The following is a 17,708-nucleotide window of genomic DNA, read 5'->3' on the forward strand; positions in this document are numbered from 1 at the left end:
TGGGTGGCGCAGCGGTTTGGCGCCTGCCTTTGGCCCAGGGCGCGATCCTTGAGACCCAGGATCGAATCCCACGTCGGGCTCCCTGCATGGAGCCTGCTTCTCCCTCTGCCTGTGTCTCTGCCCGTCTCTCTCTCTCTCTCTGTGACTATCATAAGTAAATAAAAATTAAAAAAAAATCCAAACAAACAAACAAACAAATCCTACGTCGGGCTCCCGGTGCATGGAGCCTGCTTCTCCCTCTGCCTATGTCTCTCTGCCTCTCTCTCTCTCTCACTGTGTGCCTATCATAAATAAATTAAAAAAAAATAAAAAAAAATAAATAAAATAAAAAAATAAAAAATTAAACTAGTATGTCTAACTTGACACACATACACACACACATAAAGAATGTAGCAAATCCTTTTATAACACTGATTCTAAGAACAAATCAATTTGTTAGAATTAGAATTCTAATTAGAATTCTAATTAGAAATCTTTTTGAATTTGTAATATCCCTTATGTTTGAATTTCAGAAAACAGTTATACTTTTTCAAAAAATTTTACCATCTTTCTTGTAGATACGCTTTTGTTTTTAACCAACTAAATTATTTTCTGCTTTTCTTAGTTTTGTGGGGTTTTTTTTTGTTTGTTTGTTTTTGGAAATTGAAATTTAAGTGATAGGATCCTGACTCAAGATACTAGTTTTAAAAAATTGAAATATAATTGACGTACAGTGTTAGATTAGTTTCAAATGTATAATACAATAATTGAACAATTCTAAACGTTCCTCAGTGCTCATCACGATAAATATACTCTTGATCCCCTTTATTTCACCCAGCCTCCAGTCCCCCACCCACCTTTGGCAACCATCAGTTTTTTATATTTAACAGTGTGGTGTGTTTTTTGCTTTGTCTTTTTTCTCTAAGTATTTTATCTTAACATATTCAAGCTAAAAAAATAGGGTGTGAAGTATTTATCAAAATTGTCAAGTGAATATATAGAATTTTGATAAAAGAGCTCTTAAGTATCTGTGTTAAAGATATATTTAGAAATAGAAAACTTTAGGGTAAAATATAGTTTTCACATGTTGAAATATTTAAGAATGAATTAAATCTGAGTTATAAATAAACTACTTGAAGCCTAGTAAAATTGGTCACTTGGTAGGAGAATGTAGCCCTTTTAATAATTCAGATATCCCCAAAGAAATATTGTTAGTAAATACATGTATAGTAAAGCTTCTCTAATCCTAATCACTTCATTTAAAAGGATACAAAATTGAAGTCATCCCTTAGCTAACTAGTACCAGTGTCCTGGTAAAGCAATAATAAATTCTGAAACAAGTCCAGGGGAGTTAATAAATATGTGGATTTCTTATGTTAATAAAGGACGAAAGCTTTAAAACCTACTTTTATTGAAATTTTAACATATATATTTACATATGAAGATTAAATTTATAGTTTAACATTTTGTTCTAGATTGTAAAGACTTTAAATGACTAATGCAATTTACCTCTTTTAATAGGTTCGTGTAAATTCATTAGTGTGCTTAGGAAAGATTTTGGAATACTTGGATAAGTGGTTTGTACTTGATGATATCCTGCCCTTCTTACAACAGATTCCATCCAAGGAACCTGCAGTCCTCATGGGAATTTTAGGTAGCTGAAAACTTAATGTCATTTGATGCTACTTTTTTGTTTTATAGTCATGCAAGTGAATTTTCCAAATTACAAAACCTTTGGTATCATTTTCTCAAGTATATGGCATTTAGTAATTGAAGAATGATGGGATAAATACTGTGATATAACTTCTTTGTGTTAATTTTAGCAAAAACTGTAGAACCTTCCTTGACATTTACAAAAGAATTAGACATTTGGGAATCCTAGCTTCACAAATAATCATGATCACATGTAGTTTTCCCTGTAAAATGATACCAAATAAGAGAGGCAAACTAAGCTGCTTGAAATGCTGATACCAGTCTTAATAGTAATACTTGTTGGTTATTTGGTACCCATTTTGTAAAAAGTACTATACTATTTTCTCTGCATTATTTCATTTTATCCCCTCCAAATTCCAGTCAGAGAGGTACTATTATTTCTGCTTTACAGTAAGGAAATTGAGGCCCAGAGTTTAAGTTAGTTATCCAAGAAAACACAACTGATAAGTGGTAGAGCTGGTTTTTAATTTGTATATGTTCAGATCTTAACCAGTATGTTTCACAACTGAGTGATGTGCTGATAAAGCATATCAGCCTTACAGCATTTCTATCCTATCAGCATAATTACAAATTACTTTGTCAAGAAACTCTAAAATTGTTTATTAGTTAAAGCTTTGATGGTCTAGTCTGGAAATGCTGAGGTTCTGCTATACTCCTGGAAACAGACATAATTGTAGAATCATAAAACATTAACACGTTTACTTTTTACTAAATTTAAAGTTTGTTAATTTTGAAGAAAAACCAAATTACTCAGCTGTGTATTTTTAACACCTACTATAATGCCTATAGAAAGTCCTCAGTAAATATTTGTAGGAATGGTCAGCAAATAATTTATTGTGGACCTCTGTAGACATGGGATATGGTATGAAATTTTTAGGCTCAAAGAAATTAGTCTTCTTGAAAAGGAGTTTGGCATAGCAGAAAGAGCCCTAGCTCCAGTCCTGGCTGTGTCCGTTCCTAGAATGACTTTGAAAAGTTGCTTCATCTGTCAGATGAAGATGAAAATGCATCATTATGGGAGTCTTATGAGAATTCACTGAGAAAATGGGAAGGGAAAAGTAATGAGCATAGCAAATAAGTGCCTAGTAAATGAGCATTTAGTAGGTGTTCAATAAAGTTACTCTTTGAGTATATAAATGAAGTATACATTAACAGGAAAGTGACAGGATATGGTATGTTCTAAGGATATGGATTATACACAGAACACAACAGTCACCAAATGAGAAACAAATGTGCTCAGTTTACCAAATGAAGGCTTTGTGGAATAGGGGTAATAAGCAGAGTCTTGAAATTTGAGTAAATTACTATAGGGAAGGATCAGGTGGAGGTGAATTAAATTATTAAAGTTTCAAATATGTTAAGTCCAATTAGTTAAGCAAATGAAGCTTTAAGACCTACACTCACACACTTGTGAAGTAGAGGTCTCAAGTTTGAGTGACAAGTCTGAACATATATATTCAGATATTTTCAGTATAGAGGGTCATTCTGTAACCTTGCTGCTGCATTAAGGCTTTTGGTGTTACGCTGACATTAAATGTGCTCTTAAGCCAAAAGAATTCATGATAAATATGTCATGGTGTTTAAATCAAAACTGGTGATAAAGCTGAAATCATCCTGATCCATATGTAAGAGCATTCTCATTCTAGGCACTGGCAAGAAAAAGTTTGTAATTATACTGATTATCAAGAGATTTCATGTAGATACAGTATTTTCCTAATGTCTATTAATATGTGGTATTGAACTATAAAATTTGTCTCATTCTTTTCTATCAGGTATTTACAAATGTACTTTTACTCATAAGAAGTTGGGAATCACCAAAGAACAGTTGGCTGGAAAAGTATTGCCTCATCTGATTCCCCTGAGTATTGAAAATAATCTTAATCTCAATCAGGTAGGAATAGTTTTGTGCTTTATTCAGTTTATCCAGCTTACTGTTTTCTTGGCATTAAATATATAAATATAATATGTTTAAATGTTGCTAAAACAAGGAAAAATATGCCACAGAGTTCAATAAAGAAAGTTTGTGGATTCAAAGTAAGCAGTATGTGAATTGGAAGGATAGATTAATGAAGCCTTCATTGGGAGATAGTAAACGACTAGAACATTGAAAGATACGTAGGGTTTTGGGCTACTTCAAATTGGGGCTGGAAAGTTAACATGAACAAGGAAAAAATTAATGTAATGTGGCTGGGATGTGTATCTGTTATTTATTGTTACATAACAAATCACTATAAACTAGATGGTTTAAAACAATTTTATTATTTCATTGTGTTTCATTGGCTGGATCAGCCACGCCAGGGCATGGATTCTCTATTCAGGGTTTTTCACAAAGCTACAGTCAAAGGCTGGGGTCTCATGTGAAGGCTCAACTGGGGAAAGAAGGCTTTCCTTCTAGGCTGCTTGCGTGGTTGTTGGCAGGATTCAGTTCCTTTTAGGTTGTTGAAATGAGGGCTTCAGTTCCTAGCTCTCTGTTAGCTGGATGCCCTGTCAGTTCTGTGCTTCATGGCATTCCATCATGACACCTTGTTTCATCAAAGTGGGAGAGAGAGTTGACTAGAAAGATGGAGGATATAGCATCCTGTAGGATAATCAAGGAAATGACACCCATTACCTTTGTTGGATTCTGTTGCTTGCCAGCATGTCACAGGTCTTGCCCAATCAAAGATTAGGGAATTACACAGAGGCCTTAGCAGCAGAATGAGGAGATAATTTAGAACCATTGTAGAGTCTGTCTGCCACAGGAAATGAATAATCCAGTTCAACTGAGAGGTACCTGTAATATAGTAGGGGAGCAATGGGAGAGAGATAAATCAAGACTAGAATAGGTAGACTTTTAAATTGCTGTCTGATTTAGGTATTTGCTTTTTGTGGTTTTTTTTTTTTTTTTTGTATTCTAGTATAGTTAACATACAGTGTTATATGTTACTGGTTTCATGTGTACTGGTTTAGGTATTTGAAATTTCTAGATGTGGTAAACATTTGATCAAAAAGGTAATGTAGGGGCACCTGGGTGACTCAGTTCATTGAGCATTTCCCTTCAGCTCAGGTCATGATTGTGGTGTCCCCAGGATTGAGCCTTGCATTGAGCAGGGAGCCTGCTTTTCTCTCTGCCCCTCACCCCACTTGTGCTCTCTCTCTCTCTCTTTCACTCTCTTTCGATCTTTCTTTCAAATAAATAAATAAAATAAAGTCTTAAAAAGAGGTAATGTGTTCAAAGATTATCTCTTTGCATACCTCTATCAGCATAGTTATCACAGCTATGTACTTATGTGTCTGCCTTTCCCAGAAGGCTGGTTATTATATCTTATTCTTTATTATATCCCCAGCACTTAGCGCAGTGCTAAAACCAAAAATATTTATTGAATTGAGAGAAAATTTGAGTTAGAGTAATGATAAGTCATTTTGTTCACTGTAGAACTGCTGTTTAATGGAGTAAAATGGAAAAAGACTGGGATTGGTTGGTTACAATTTAATAAGGAGTGTCAGGAATGGATAGGCAGGCAAGATTGGGTACTAAGTACTGAAAGTGAGTTAGAGCAATTAAGGAAGCAGAACACTGGGAGTTAAGCAGGAAAGCTTTTGTGGAGAGTGCTGAGTGAATGGAGTTTTGGAGTTAGAGAAATTTGTAAAATTAATCAGATCCAAAATTTCATTTGAAGTGGTATGGTAAGCCTCTGAAATTTTGTGTCCCTAAATGTCAATTTTTGGTTTGATAGTTTCTTCATACCTTGGGTGGCAGGGTCGAGGTTATAATTGGCCAAAAAGGAAACAGTGAATATTGGGGGAAAATAGGATGATGATATGTCTAAGTCCAATTTTGGTCATTTCTGTTCTTAGTTTTCATATTTCTGATTTAAGATGTTTTAAAATATTCCCAAATGCTTATTTCAGGATATATAATTTCATTTGAAATGTGGTGTTAGTTTTCTTCAGCTGTATGGTTGATTTTTTTCTTTAGAGGCCTATTTTCATCAACAGCAATACTTTAATTCATATTTTCTGGTATTTAACAATAGTTAACATGGATGTGGTCTCTTTTCTTAGTCAGTTGATGGAAAGAGTTCCTAATTTAAGACTGCCCTCTTCTGTCAATTCTGATTTAAAATAATCTAAATATATTATTATGTGAAAAAAGATAACTTGATTTAAGAAAGTACATTTTTTTTTGGTATTTGATTATAAAACAGGGAATACTTAGTAGCAATCAAAACATCATACCACATCTTGTGTTGGGTGAGGGTTCCAAAGACCACTTCCAGATGCAGTGATTCATTAGAAGTAGTCATGGGCTCAGCATATAGTTGTATTCATGGCTATGATTTTTTAAAGTAAAAGGATATAAAGCAAAATCAGCAAGAAGAGAAGGCTTATAGGGCAAAGTCTGGAGGAAACCAGATTCAGTGTCTGGAGTCATCTCCGTATATGTACCTTCCCTGGTAATGAGTGACTGTATATATGAAGTGTTGTAGCTCCATCTGCCCGTCATGTACTCAAATTCCAGACTTCCAGAAGGAAAGCACATGTTTAGCATAAAAGTCTTTTTTTTTTGCATAAAAGTCTTTGTACAGTTTAGTGAGCCACTATTATCAGTTAATGGCGGGAACCCTCCTAAAATCTGACTTTCTGGACACTGGCCAAGGGCCAGCCTTGCAAGAGACGGCCTTTTCAAAGACAGCAGTCCAGACCTCCTATGCTAATTCTTCTGTTCAGTGTGCAGTGATACAGATGAATCTCACAGACATAATGTTGAGTAAGTGAAGCCAAACACAGAAGATCTACCGGATGATTCCATTTATATTAAGTACAAAAACAGTCCAAGCTACATACCAGAAGTCAGACTAGTGTTTACTCAGGATAAGAGGGATGGGAGGCAGCTAGAAAGGGGCACAAGGAAACTTATCGGGTACTGCCAGTGTTTTGTTCTACATCCGACTACTGGTTAAATTCATTTGAATGTTTTGATATGTGTGCTTAGGCGTATACTTTTCTGTTAGTATACTTCATTACAAAGTTAAAAAGATTAATCATAGAGTCCAACAAACTGCTCAGGAAATAATGCCTTTTGTTACTCTCATGGTAAGACAGAGGATGAACAGATGACTCAGCCCGGTGAGGAGCAGTGTCCCATAGAAACGAGCTCTGGAGACAGGCTTACATGAATTCTGAGCCTGCCAAATGTTATTTAGTATCTCTTACTCAGTTGTTTTCTCTCCCTGAGCCAGTTGCCTCATTTATGGAATAGAAATATTAATAAATCTACTTTGAAGAGTGGTATAAGCACAAAAAGATTTGGGAGGGAAAGAAAGCAGTTTCTAGATTCTTCCTGCAACATATGGTGTTGTTCAAATAAATTGTTCATGATGATCTCAGGTACTCTAAGAAACATCATTTAACCAGAGCTTAAACTACATTATGACATAGTGTTAAATATACTTTAAGAACTTTAATTATTTGAAAGTTAAACTACATACATTTAATATTTCTATTAACTTTTTAGAAAACAGATTTATTTTAGCCAAACATCATTTTTTATAATAATCTGAATAAACTGATTTTTTAAAGCATTATTAAATCGGTTGTTTCCAGATATGCAGAACTTCAGATGGTCAGTTTGGGACTATTCGAGGAAAATCAATATGTAATTACTGGGGGTAAATTTATAAGATCCCTGAATAATAGTTAGATAATTCAGGCTATAAAACTAATTGAGATACATTTTCTGGAACTGAAAATCCTCACCAACTTTATCAACATCATACAGACATACTATAAAAGCTTGCTATGATATGCTGAGTTTAAATATACTATTCTTGTGACATCAGTTCTATGAGTGGGTCTTATTCTGGTAAAAATAGAGAATATTATGACTAACTCATTGAGTTATTTTATTAGATTGCATTTGCTGCTAATTTGAAATATTATAACTATGTCAATTTCTTATTGCATAGTTCAATTCTTTCATTTCCGTCATAAAAGAGATGCTTAACAGATTGGAATCTGAACATAAGACTAAACTGGAGCAACTACATATAATGCAAGAACAGCAGAAGTAAGTAGGTTGCATATGAATTGTACATGGCCCAGGAGTGAGATTAAAGTTACCTCATGATTGATTTTCTGGAATAAGGACTAGAAAAATTGATAGATTTCTGTTTATTTTTAAATTAAGTTTATTATTATTAAAGATTTTATTTATTTATTTGACAGGGAGAGAGCATAAGCAGGGAGAGCAGCATGTAGAGGAAAAGGGAGAAACAGGCTCCCTGCTAAGCAAGGAGCCTGATGCAGAGCTTGATCCCAGGACCATGGACTGGTGACCCGTCAAAGGCAGATGCTTAACCGACTGAGGCACTCTGGCACCCCAAGTTTATTATTTTAATTTCAGTATAGTTAACATACAGTGTTATATTAGTTTCAGGTGCAGTGATTCAACAATTTTGTACATCATTACTCAGTGCTTATCATTAATCCCCTTGACCTGTTTTCACCTGCCCCTCCCGTAACCATCAGTTTGTTCTGCACAGTAAAAAATGGATGGATTTCAATTTGACCACATGTAAAACATTTAAAAAATTTCCAGCACGTTAACTTGAACTGAGTGAAAATACAATGTTGTAGACAATCTAATGTCATTTCTCAGGGTGATCACTGAGAGTACCACTTACACGTTTTTCAAATCTGTGAAACCCTGGTGTTTTGATTTCTCCTTTTTTCTTCTCCCTGATTCCAGAAACATTTATAGAGCGTTCATTTCATATTTAATACCACAGCATCCACTTCTTTTTTTTTTAGGGAGGATTTTCTTTTTCATTTATTCATTCATTTATTTATTTATTAAAAATTTTTTAAAATATTTTATTTATTTATTTGTGAGACACACACAGAAAGAGAGGCAGAGACACAGGTAGGGGGAGAAGCAGGCTCCATGCAGGGAGCCCGATGCGGGACTCAATCCTGGGACCCAGGGACCACACCCTGAGCCAAAGGCAGTCACTCAACCACTGAGCCACCCAGGCATCCCATTTATTTATTTTTTTAATTTAAATTCAATTTGCCAACATATAGTATAACACCCAGTGCTCATCCCATCAAGTGCCCTTAGGGAGGATTTTCTAAATTATTTGCAAAATACTAGTATTCAAAGGAGGAAGGGAAAGGTGAAAATGACTGGAGTTTTTATTCAACTCCAGTTTATTAAGATAAAATATCCACTATATTTGTTTCCCAGAGAAAAACACATGATTTTAGGATGCCTGTTAAATCCTGAGCCAAAAGACCTCAGTAAAAAGAAACATCAGAGGCGCCTGTGTGGCTCAATCGGTTAAGTGTTCTGCTCTTGATTTTGGCTCTGGCCATGATCTCAAGGTCATGAGGTCAAGCCCTCCATCGGGCGCTGTGCTGGATGTGGAGCCTGCTTAAGATTCTTCCTCTCCCTCTGCCCCTCCTCTCTCTATCTCTCCCCTTCTCTAAAAAAAGAAAGAAAAAGACTTCAGAAAATCAGTGAAATTGGTATCAGTTATGAGCAAGGTTCCCAGATAGAAATTGTTTAGCTTCTGCCCCAAGTGTAAGATGAAAGTTTATGGAAGTAAATATACCAGGTGTAGAATGACATGAAATAGCCCTTTGTATGCTCTACATATTCTGTGATGTATATATTTATGTTATTTGATGGATTGGCTATTAACCCTGAAAAATAATTTTTAAAAATTTATACAAGAGAATTTTAATATCAACTATTTATACTAGAGGTGTAAATTAACTTTTTTTCCCTTTTTCCTATCTAAATCTTACCTATTTTTCAAGGTATAGGTCTGGCTCATCATAGTGATTATAGCATTTATTGTGAATCAGATTCTGAATTTAATCACATCAAGTTCCTCATACCTTCTTTCTCAGTGACCTTTAAGCTCTCTGACAATAAGAATCATGCTTGTCTGGTTTTATGACACACTGAGTAAATTCTCTGGTAAATCTCAAATACTGAATTAAAAAAAAAGGCTTGTATATGCAGTGTTACTTTTGGGCAAGCAGACATTAATTGTAGTAAATAATAAAAAAGATTATGACTGGCCTTAAAGACTAAAATTCCAATTTGTTTAGGTTCTAATAAACTCCATATAGATGAACTATTTTTAATATGAATATTTAAAAATAAGCATTCCTTTTTATTGCATTGTCGCAATTCAACTCTCCTGCAGATCTTTGGATATAGGAAATCAAATGAATGCTTCTGAGGAGACAAAGGTTACAAATGTTGGGTCTCAGGTAAGATATTTAGTTTATTCATTTGTTTGTTTATTTTCTTCCAAGATTTTATTTAAATTCAAGTTAGTTAACTAACATATAGCATAGTATTGGTTTCAGGAGTAAAATTTAGTGATTTATCAGTTGTGTATAGCACTCAGTGCTCACTCATTACATCAAGAACCCATCACCCATTTAACCCTCATCCCTCCCCTCCAGCAACCCTGTTTGTTTTGTATATTTGAGTCTCTTGTACTTTGTCCCCTCTCTGTTTTTATCTTTATTCCCTTCCCCCATGTTCATTTGTTTCTTAAATTCCACATATGTGTGAAATCATATGGTATTTGTCTTTCTCTGACTTATTTCACTTAGCATAAAACACTCTAGTTCCATCCACATCATCCCAAATGGAAAGGTTTCATTTTTTTATGATGGCTGAGCAATGTCCCATTGTACAAATATGCCACCTCTTCTTTATCCATTCATCAGTTGATGGACATTTGGGCTCTTTCCATACCTTGGCTGTTGTTGATAGTGCTGCTATAAACATTGGGGTGCATGTGCCCCTCCAAATCAGTATTTCTATATCCTTCGGATAAATACCTCGTAGTGCAGTTGCTACAAGGGAAGTTTATTTAGATCATTTTAATTTTTGTAAAAGGAGTTTGTGTGCTTCATTTGAGGGGCTTTTGCTCTTTAAGCAGTAAAATCACAATTTTTTGATGGCATTCAGGTGGCTGACATTTATCTTTTTCAGCATATCGACAAAGTCTTTAACAACATTGGAGCAGACTTTCTGACTGGTGGTGAATCAGAAAATAAGGAAGATGGGTTACAGAATAAGCATAAAAGAGTAAGTTTGTTTACTTGTTCTTATAATGCACTTATTTATATTATAGGGCTTCCTGTAAACTATAGATTTTTGTTTGGAAATACTGTTTAGCATCTAAACAAGAAACATGCTTTAATAATCTTTATGAAGTCTAAAAATTGTCATGGGAACATGACCTGATTCACATTGAGAATAAACAGGCTTGGGAATTTTAACTTCCTTTGTTACTCTGTCTCCCACATGGTAGCATTTCTGGATTGCCTACCTCCTTTGTCCTTTCTTCTGCATTTGCCAGTCATACCTCTTGATAAATTCCACTGTGTCTCTTCTCTGCTTTTGATTTTGAGTGATAAATTATGAAATGATACTTTCCAGTTGAAATATTGGTTAGTATTCAATAAAATAAATATGTCAGTTTGAATTTCTGCCAAGGGCAGGGCAGTTTTTCTTCTGTTCATTTGACAAATACTAGTACCTGTATGTGCAAAGCAAGGAGCTACTGGGTGTTGGGTTTACAGAATTTTAAGAGAACATACTGTGAGCTTATAGTTTAGCAGTTGATAAAACAAAAAGATAAATGTCAAATTTGATGCAGACATTAGCAGTGAAAAAAGCTGTTTACCTTTTCCTTAGCTTTTTGGTGAATTCCTAAAACATTTTTGGAATGAGGTAGATGATTAGAGTTGAATAAGAGTTTTCCTATTCTATAAAATGAAATCACCAAATCATATTCCCCTTGTCTGGAAAAAGGTCAATCTGATTAATGTTTTTAAAACAATAACTGTTTTTATCCTGGAAGTATTTTAGCAGAGATTTTCTACCTAAAGTTAAATCTCATAATAATTCAAAATATAATTTACCCGTGACAATCACCAATACAGGAGTAGTTTAAAGCTACTTGGTATTGCCAAACATACCAAGACATACTTTACAAAAAAAAAGACATCTTTTATTTTACAAATGGAATTATGAAGATGCCAGTTGATATTTTGTTTTATTTTGTTTTGAGGCATCACTTACACTTGAAGAAAAACAAAAATTAGCAAAAGAACAGGAGCAGGCACAGAAGTTGAAAAGCCAGCAGCCTCTGAAACCCCAAGTACACACACCTGTTGCTCCAGTCAAACAGGTCAGAATTCATTTCTTTTGTATAATTTCAGGCATACTATACTGAAGGTAAGTATTTAACGTATTCTACCTACTAGTGTTTGTATAAAAGTATATTTCAAAGAATATTTCGATAATGCAGTTTCTAAGAAGTATGGGCATAATAGAGTTTCCAACAACTCCTCAGTAGCCTGCCTAATGTAGAATGTTTTGTGATAGTGATTGTTACCAATAAAAAGAAAGTTGTTTGAATAGGAGGGTTTCTTTAAAAATATTAGGTTTCATAGTACTAATTAGCTCTGTTCACCTTGAAATGATCAGGAGTATTTTGTTTATACATTTATATATTTTTGAGCAAAAAGTAATTTTTAATTTTTGACTTTTCAATTATAGTCAGGTTATAACTTAATTTAGGAATGCTTACCTATATGTCCTGACCAGTACTTACTTCCTATTTTGTTCCAGACACTGTTGTAGGTGCTGGTGCTATGGCAGTGTTTAAGGTTCCTGCTTGTAGAGAGTTTACACTCTTACTGCCTACAGAAATAACTTTATCTTAAAAGCTTTCTTTACATTATTTTTTGTTACCTCCTAATCACTAAAATTCTTCTGAAAAAAGTCTTTGTGGGCCAAGAGGCAAAATAAAAAAAATATTTTTAGGTACTTATAAAAGAGTGGAGAAAACAAATTTTCACAAAATTGTGATGCAATTCAGAATACAAAAATAATAGAATATTCTTTTTGCAGTACAGATCTACCAATGAGAAGAACACAGTTCTATTTTGGAGAGCAGTGGGGAAGGCTAGCATTTATTTAATTGGGATTCAAATTTGGTGTTCCCTGTCATCAAATTGAATCGTAGTTTGGTTTCATGGTCAATGTACATGTTCAGTTAAATGTCCATCTGTAAATAAACCATATAAAAATATGTGGTCAGCTGGATTTGGCCTGTAGGCTGTAGTTTGCTAACTTGGTATAGACGGTTGAGTTTAATTTTAACTTGTCATTTATGATACAATCTATGAAATATTTGTTGATTTTAATTAATTTGGAGATCTTGGAGATAAAGTAATTCCCTCATATTTTTCAGACTAAGGACTTGACAGACACATTGATGGATAACATGTCATCTTTGACCAGCCTTTCTGTTAGTACCCCTAAAATTTCTGCTTCAAGTACGTTCACTTCCGTTCCTTCCATGGGCCTTGGCATGATGTTTTCTACACCAATTGATAATACCAAGAGAAATTTGACCAACGGCCTAAATGCTAACATGGGCTTTCAGACCTCAGGATTCAACATGCCAGTTAATACGAACCAGAACTTATTCAGTAGTCCAAGCACACCTGGGGTGACCAAGATGACACTGGGAGCACCTTCCACTTTGCCAAACTTCAGTGCTGTGAGTGTTCCTCCTGCTGGTGCAAAGCCGACTCAACAAAGACCCACAGATATGTCTGCTCTTAATAATCTCTTTGGCCCTCAGAAACCCAAAGTTAGCATGAACCAGTTGTCACAACAGAAACCAAATCAGTGGCTCAATCAGTTTGTACCTCCACAAGGGTCTCCGGGTATGGGCAGTTCAGTTATGGGAACACAGATGAATGTGATAGGACAGTCTGCCTTTGGTGTACAGGCTAATCCTTTCTTTAACCCACAGAACTTTGCACAGCCACCAACCACTATGACCAACAGCAGTTCAGCTAGCAATGATTTAAAAGATCTCTTTGGGTGAGATGTCTTGCTCTATTTTTGAAGAATTGCTTCAATTTTAATCATGAGTGAACTGATTTACATCTTTATATAGTTGGCTTGGAGGAAGTACTTCAATTGGGAAGCGAATGGTTCTGTGACAGAGAACACCTTGTTTCCACGCCAGCATAGTAGTTGTATGGACTCCTAACAGTTGAGTTTTTAAAAGCATTGAGGATTTTTTTCCTCTTACCACCTCTTCTTCAAGTTTTTAAAAGACCCAACCCTTACCAGTCTCAAAGAGAAAAAGATACCCGAGTATCCTGAATAGCAGAATTTTTTAATCAAATGTTTATTTTAGCTTGTACATTTTGGTTTATTTAAAAAATTGAGTTGATGGTTAATGTAAGTTTCATATGTTAAATACTACATGGTACGCAGTCTGCCTTCACACGTCATTTGTCTTCATTTTAATGTGTGAAAAATCTTGATGCTCTCTTGATTTGTTTGCATTTAGTATGACAGTGAGATAATGATTAACTTAATAAAAAATATCAGGTCACTTGCTTTTTTCCAATCTTATTTACTTCTCTGATGAACTAATGTTCAGTGCAAAAGACTGAGCAAATATTACAAAATTTTACTTAATGTTGATTTCATTGGTTCAAACTAAAGGCATTATTAGCCATCTTAAATGCAAACTAATCATTGTAAATTATATTTTAGCATGGTCTGCCTCAAATAGTAATGTATTTTTCTGCATTTACTTGGATATATTTAGAATCACTTTCTTTCCTACTGTATCACAGAAAGAGTATGTACTGATTTGTACAGACATTTGACAAAGCCCTCTGACGTGATTTCCCGGACTCTTGCCTTCATATTTCATTTTGAATTCAAACTTCTGAGGTTGCAGCATATATGAATTGCATTTTCAAAAGGATATTTGTAAGAAACTATATTTAATGAGTAAACTTTTGAGATTTCTGCTGTATTGTTTCAAATGTAATAAACTTTACTTCTCTAAAAATGAGCAGTTGTATCTTCTCGCTACCAACAGATTAATTTTCAGCTTACTGTGATAAGGTCTGACCTCATCAATTACTGTAACTAAAGTTGAATTGTTTTCTAGAAATTTTAGGAACCTTTTGTTTGAACATTTTTATGTCCACAAGTAGCCATTTTTAGGAACAAAAGACAAAATTCTTCCAACAGGAAACATGCTTTATTTTTTCAAGCCTTTCTCTGATACTTTTCTTTGATGTGCTGATTGTTCAACCACAGAGCCTTATGCTGTAAATGTCATTTGTATTTTGTTTAAATTATATTCCACCATTTATGTGATAACTTAAAAATGATCTTTCAGAGAACTATATAATGCGTTATAGTTGCTACCATAGTTTGTGGTTTTTAATTCTCTGAAACCAGCAATCATTTAAAATAAATCATATTGAAGTTTAGTGTGTCATTGGAATATATATGTACACACACACTAAATATAGACATTGAAAATATATTACTTGGTTATAAAATGTAATTTGATGATAGCATTGCTGGCAATATTCAGTAAAGGGGTACTTTAAAGAATAAAAGGTCAGCTTTACATCTGGTTTCTGTATCAGCTGTACTTTGTTGTTATATGGTTTTAGAGAAAAAGATTCATAGGAATGTTGAAGAAGTATATCCAAGCGAGGAAGATCAAATGTTTTTGTCAAATATGTTCCACACCCTGACCAGATTACCTGTCTTGTTCGTAACACGATACCAATATTTCTCTTAGGGAAAGTTTGCATATGGAATAAATGCTTAATGTAAGTTGAAGAATTTCTTAGTAACAATTTAGTAACTGTTTATTAGGAAATTGCTTTTTTGTTAAAATAACTTGATGTCAGTGTTGAACTCCTAATTAGAAGGACAACTGAATATACCAACATATGATTTGAACTCCTAAATATAAAGATAGATTATTTGGAAAAATATAGAAGTCTTAGGTAATTTTTACACCTTGAAATTTGCTCATTCATGAGGTATGGTGCTACATTTTTAGAAATTTTTTCCTTCACTTTTTCTGTTTTCTTGAAGGTGTTTTATCTAAATCATTTTATCCATCAATTGAACTGTTACCATTGCCTATTGAGAAATTCCATCTGAGAGGCACCCGGCTGGTTCAGTCAGTAGAGCATGCAACTCTTGGTCTCAGGGTTGTGAGTTTGAGCCCCACATTGGGCATAAAGCTTATTTTAAAAAAACAAAGAGAGAAATTACATCTGAAATATAGTGCCATTTTTAGGCTTGTATTTCTATGTGAACAGCATTTTCAAAATACTAGATCACTTTAAAATTATTTTAGCTACTGATGACATACATATCCCTTGTGCTTAGAGTAGAAAGTTGGTGGGTTAAAAAGTACCTGTCGACAAAAATTGCAAGAAAGATTTCCTTTATTTGAATTGGTTCCTTATTCTCCTAATGCTAAAATGTGTGAATATGGAGAAGATGTATAAACGGAGATTGAAATAGACTGTGTACTTGGCTGGTTTTTGTTTTTGTTTTGGAATGCTTATAATTCTTTTTCACTTGAATAAGTTGAGGAAGTAGTTTTTTTTTTTTTTTAATGTGTAAAATACCTCACATGGTTGCTTTTACAAGATTCAAAGAAAAGGTATATGTGAAAATATCGGCTAGCAAGCACAGAGTATGCACCAAATAAATTTTAGCTTTGATAAAAATCTCCATATTAAGTTGTGATTTTATGCTTTGTGATTTACTGGTCTTGAAATAATTTTTGAGCAAAATGAATCTTTAAGAAATTGAGCTATATTGTTTTTAAGAGATCATCTGTGGTGGCTTTCAAACTGTAACCATGACACTCTTAGTAAGAAACATCTCTTACTCTGCAAACCAGTATATAAAATATATACTTGAAACAAGTCTTAGAAAATGTCTTTAATACATGTGATGTATTCTGATTTTTAAATTGTATCCCACTCATTAAAAGAACCAAAAAACCTTTATAATCTCTAAAAGAATTTCATGATGTAGTTTAAATAAAACTGGAAGGATTCAGCCCTTTTCCCAAGCAGATGTAGAAATAAAGGACAGCAGATACTTACACAACCTAACCCAAGGAGGTCAGAGCCAGGAATAGAAGGTAATATTTTTTGTTTGTTTTTTTCTAATCTGTATTCTGATACTGTCTACCACCTTGCATCCTTTATATCCTTCACTGTAGGAATTCTTCTGGAGTTGTTTCTGTTGAGACTATTTTATGTAGCAAGTATGTGTTCAGTACTCACTTGACACCACAAGTACCTTTCTGTTGGAAACAATTGGCATTGAAGAAGGATAGGGAAATGACAAAGCAGATGTTTATGGTCAGAATCAGCCTCTGCTTCTCTGAATTGTAGGTGAGGAGGGCTGGGGGAGCCAGCTCAGTGGTGCTTGCAGTGCCCAAGCATGTAGTAGAATTGAAGTACATCATCTTACCGAGGAGGGGTGCGGTGGGAAAGACTGTTGCACCGAAATGGAGCTTGTTGGGTATTAGAAACCTTTTCTATCCAAAGCAGTGAAGTTTCTCTAGCCACTCAAGAGACGATTTATCTGGGGTGCAAGCCACGTGTGTGATTTTAAAATTTTCTAGTAGCCTCATTAAAAAGCAAAAATAGGTGAAATTAATTTTGATGACATTTTGTTTAGCTGAATAGAGCCAAGGTATGTCACCCAGAACTGACACAACATTCAGGGAGTGCCCAGGGGGCTGAGTCCGTAAGTGTCTGCCTTCAGCTCAGGTCATGATCCTGGGTCCGGGATGGAGCCCCGCCGAGGGCTCAGTTCATGGTGCTGGGGTCCTGGGATGGAGCCCACCGAGGGCTCTCTGCTCGGCGGGGAGCCTGCCTTTCCCCCTCCCTCCCCCGGCCACGTCCCTGCTTGCGTGAGCTGTCAATAAATAAATAGAATATTTAAAATAAAATATATAAAATTTAATGAGATATTTAACATTTCGGTTTGCACGTAGTTCTTGAGCTCCAGTGTACACTTCACACGTCACGTCTCAGGTACTGAGTGGCACGTGTGGCCGGGAGCGGCAGGGTCACCGGGGCAGGCGTGCACGGCGAGCTGGGGCAGTGACCTACGTGGCCCA

General features: G+C 34.9%; 1 protein-coding gene across 4 annotated transcripts in view; it reads left to right on the forward strand.

Moving 5' to 3' along the window:
- SCYL2 (SCY1 like pseudokinase 2) overlaps window positions 1-16,497 on the forward strand; it is a 64,432-nt gene extending 47,935 nt beyond the window's left edge. For all 4 annotated transcript variants that reach the window (XM_038558780.1, XM_038558783.1, XM_038558781.1 and 1 more), the window contains 7 exons: window positions 1,501-1,633; window positions 3,465-3,583; window positions 7,641-7,741; window positions 9,891-9,957; window positions 10,694-10,789; window positions 11,778-11,897; window positions 12,966-16,497. In XM_038558780.1, the coding sequence (XP_038414708.1) occupies window positions 1,501-1,633; window positions 3,465-3,583; window positions 7,641-7,741; window positions 9,891-9,957; window positions 10,694-10,789; window positions 11,778-11,897; window positions 12,966-13,610 (1,281 nt within the window). In that variant the 3' untranslated portion in view covers window positions 13,611-16,497. The remainder of the gene's footprint in view (window positions 1-1,500; window positions 1,634-3,464; window positions 3,584-7,640; window positions 7,742-9,890; window positions 9,958-10,693; window positions 10,790-11,777; window positions 11,898-12,965) is intronic.
- Window positions 16,498-17,708: the final 1,211 nt, after the last annotated feature.

This window comes from Canis lupus, chromosome 15 (assembly GCF_011100685.1).
Source record: "Canis lupus familiaris isolate Mischka breed German Shepherd chromosome 15, alternate assembly UU_Cfam_GSD_1.0, whole genome shotgun sequence".
NCBI lineage: Eukaryota > Metazoa > Chordata > Mammalia > Carnivora > Canidae > Canis > Canis lupus.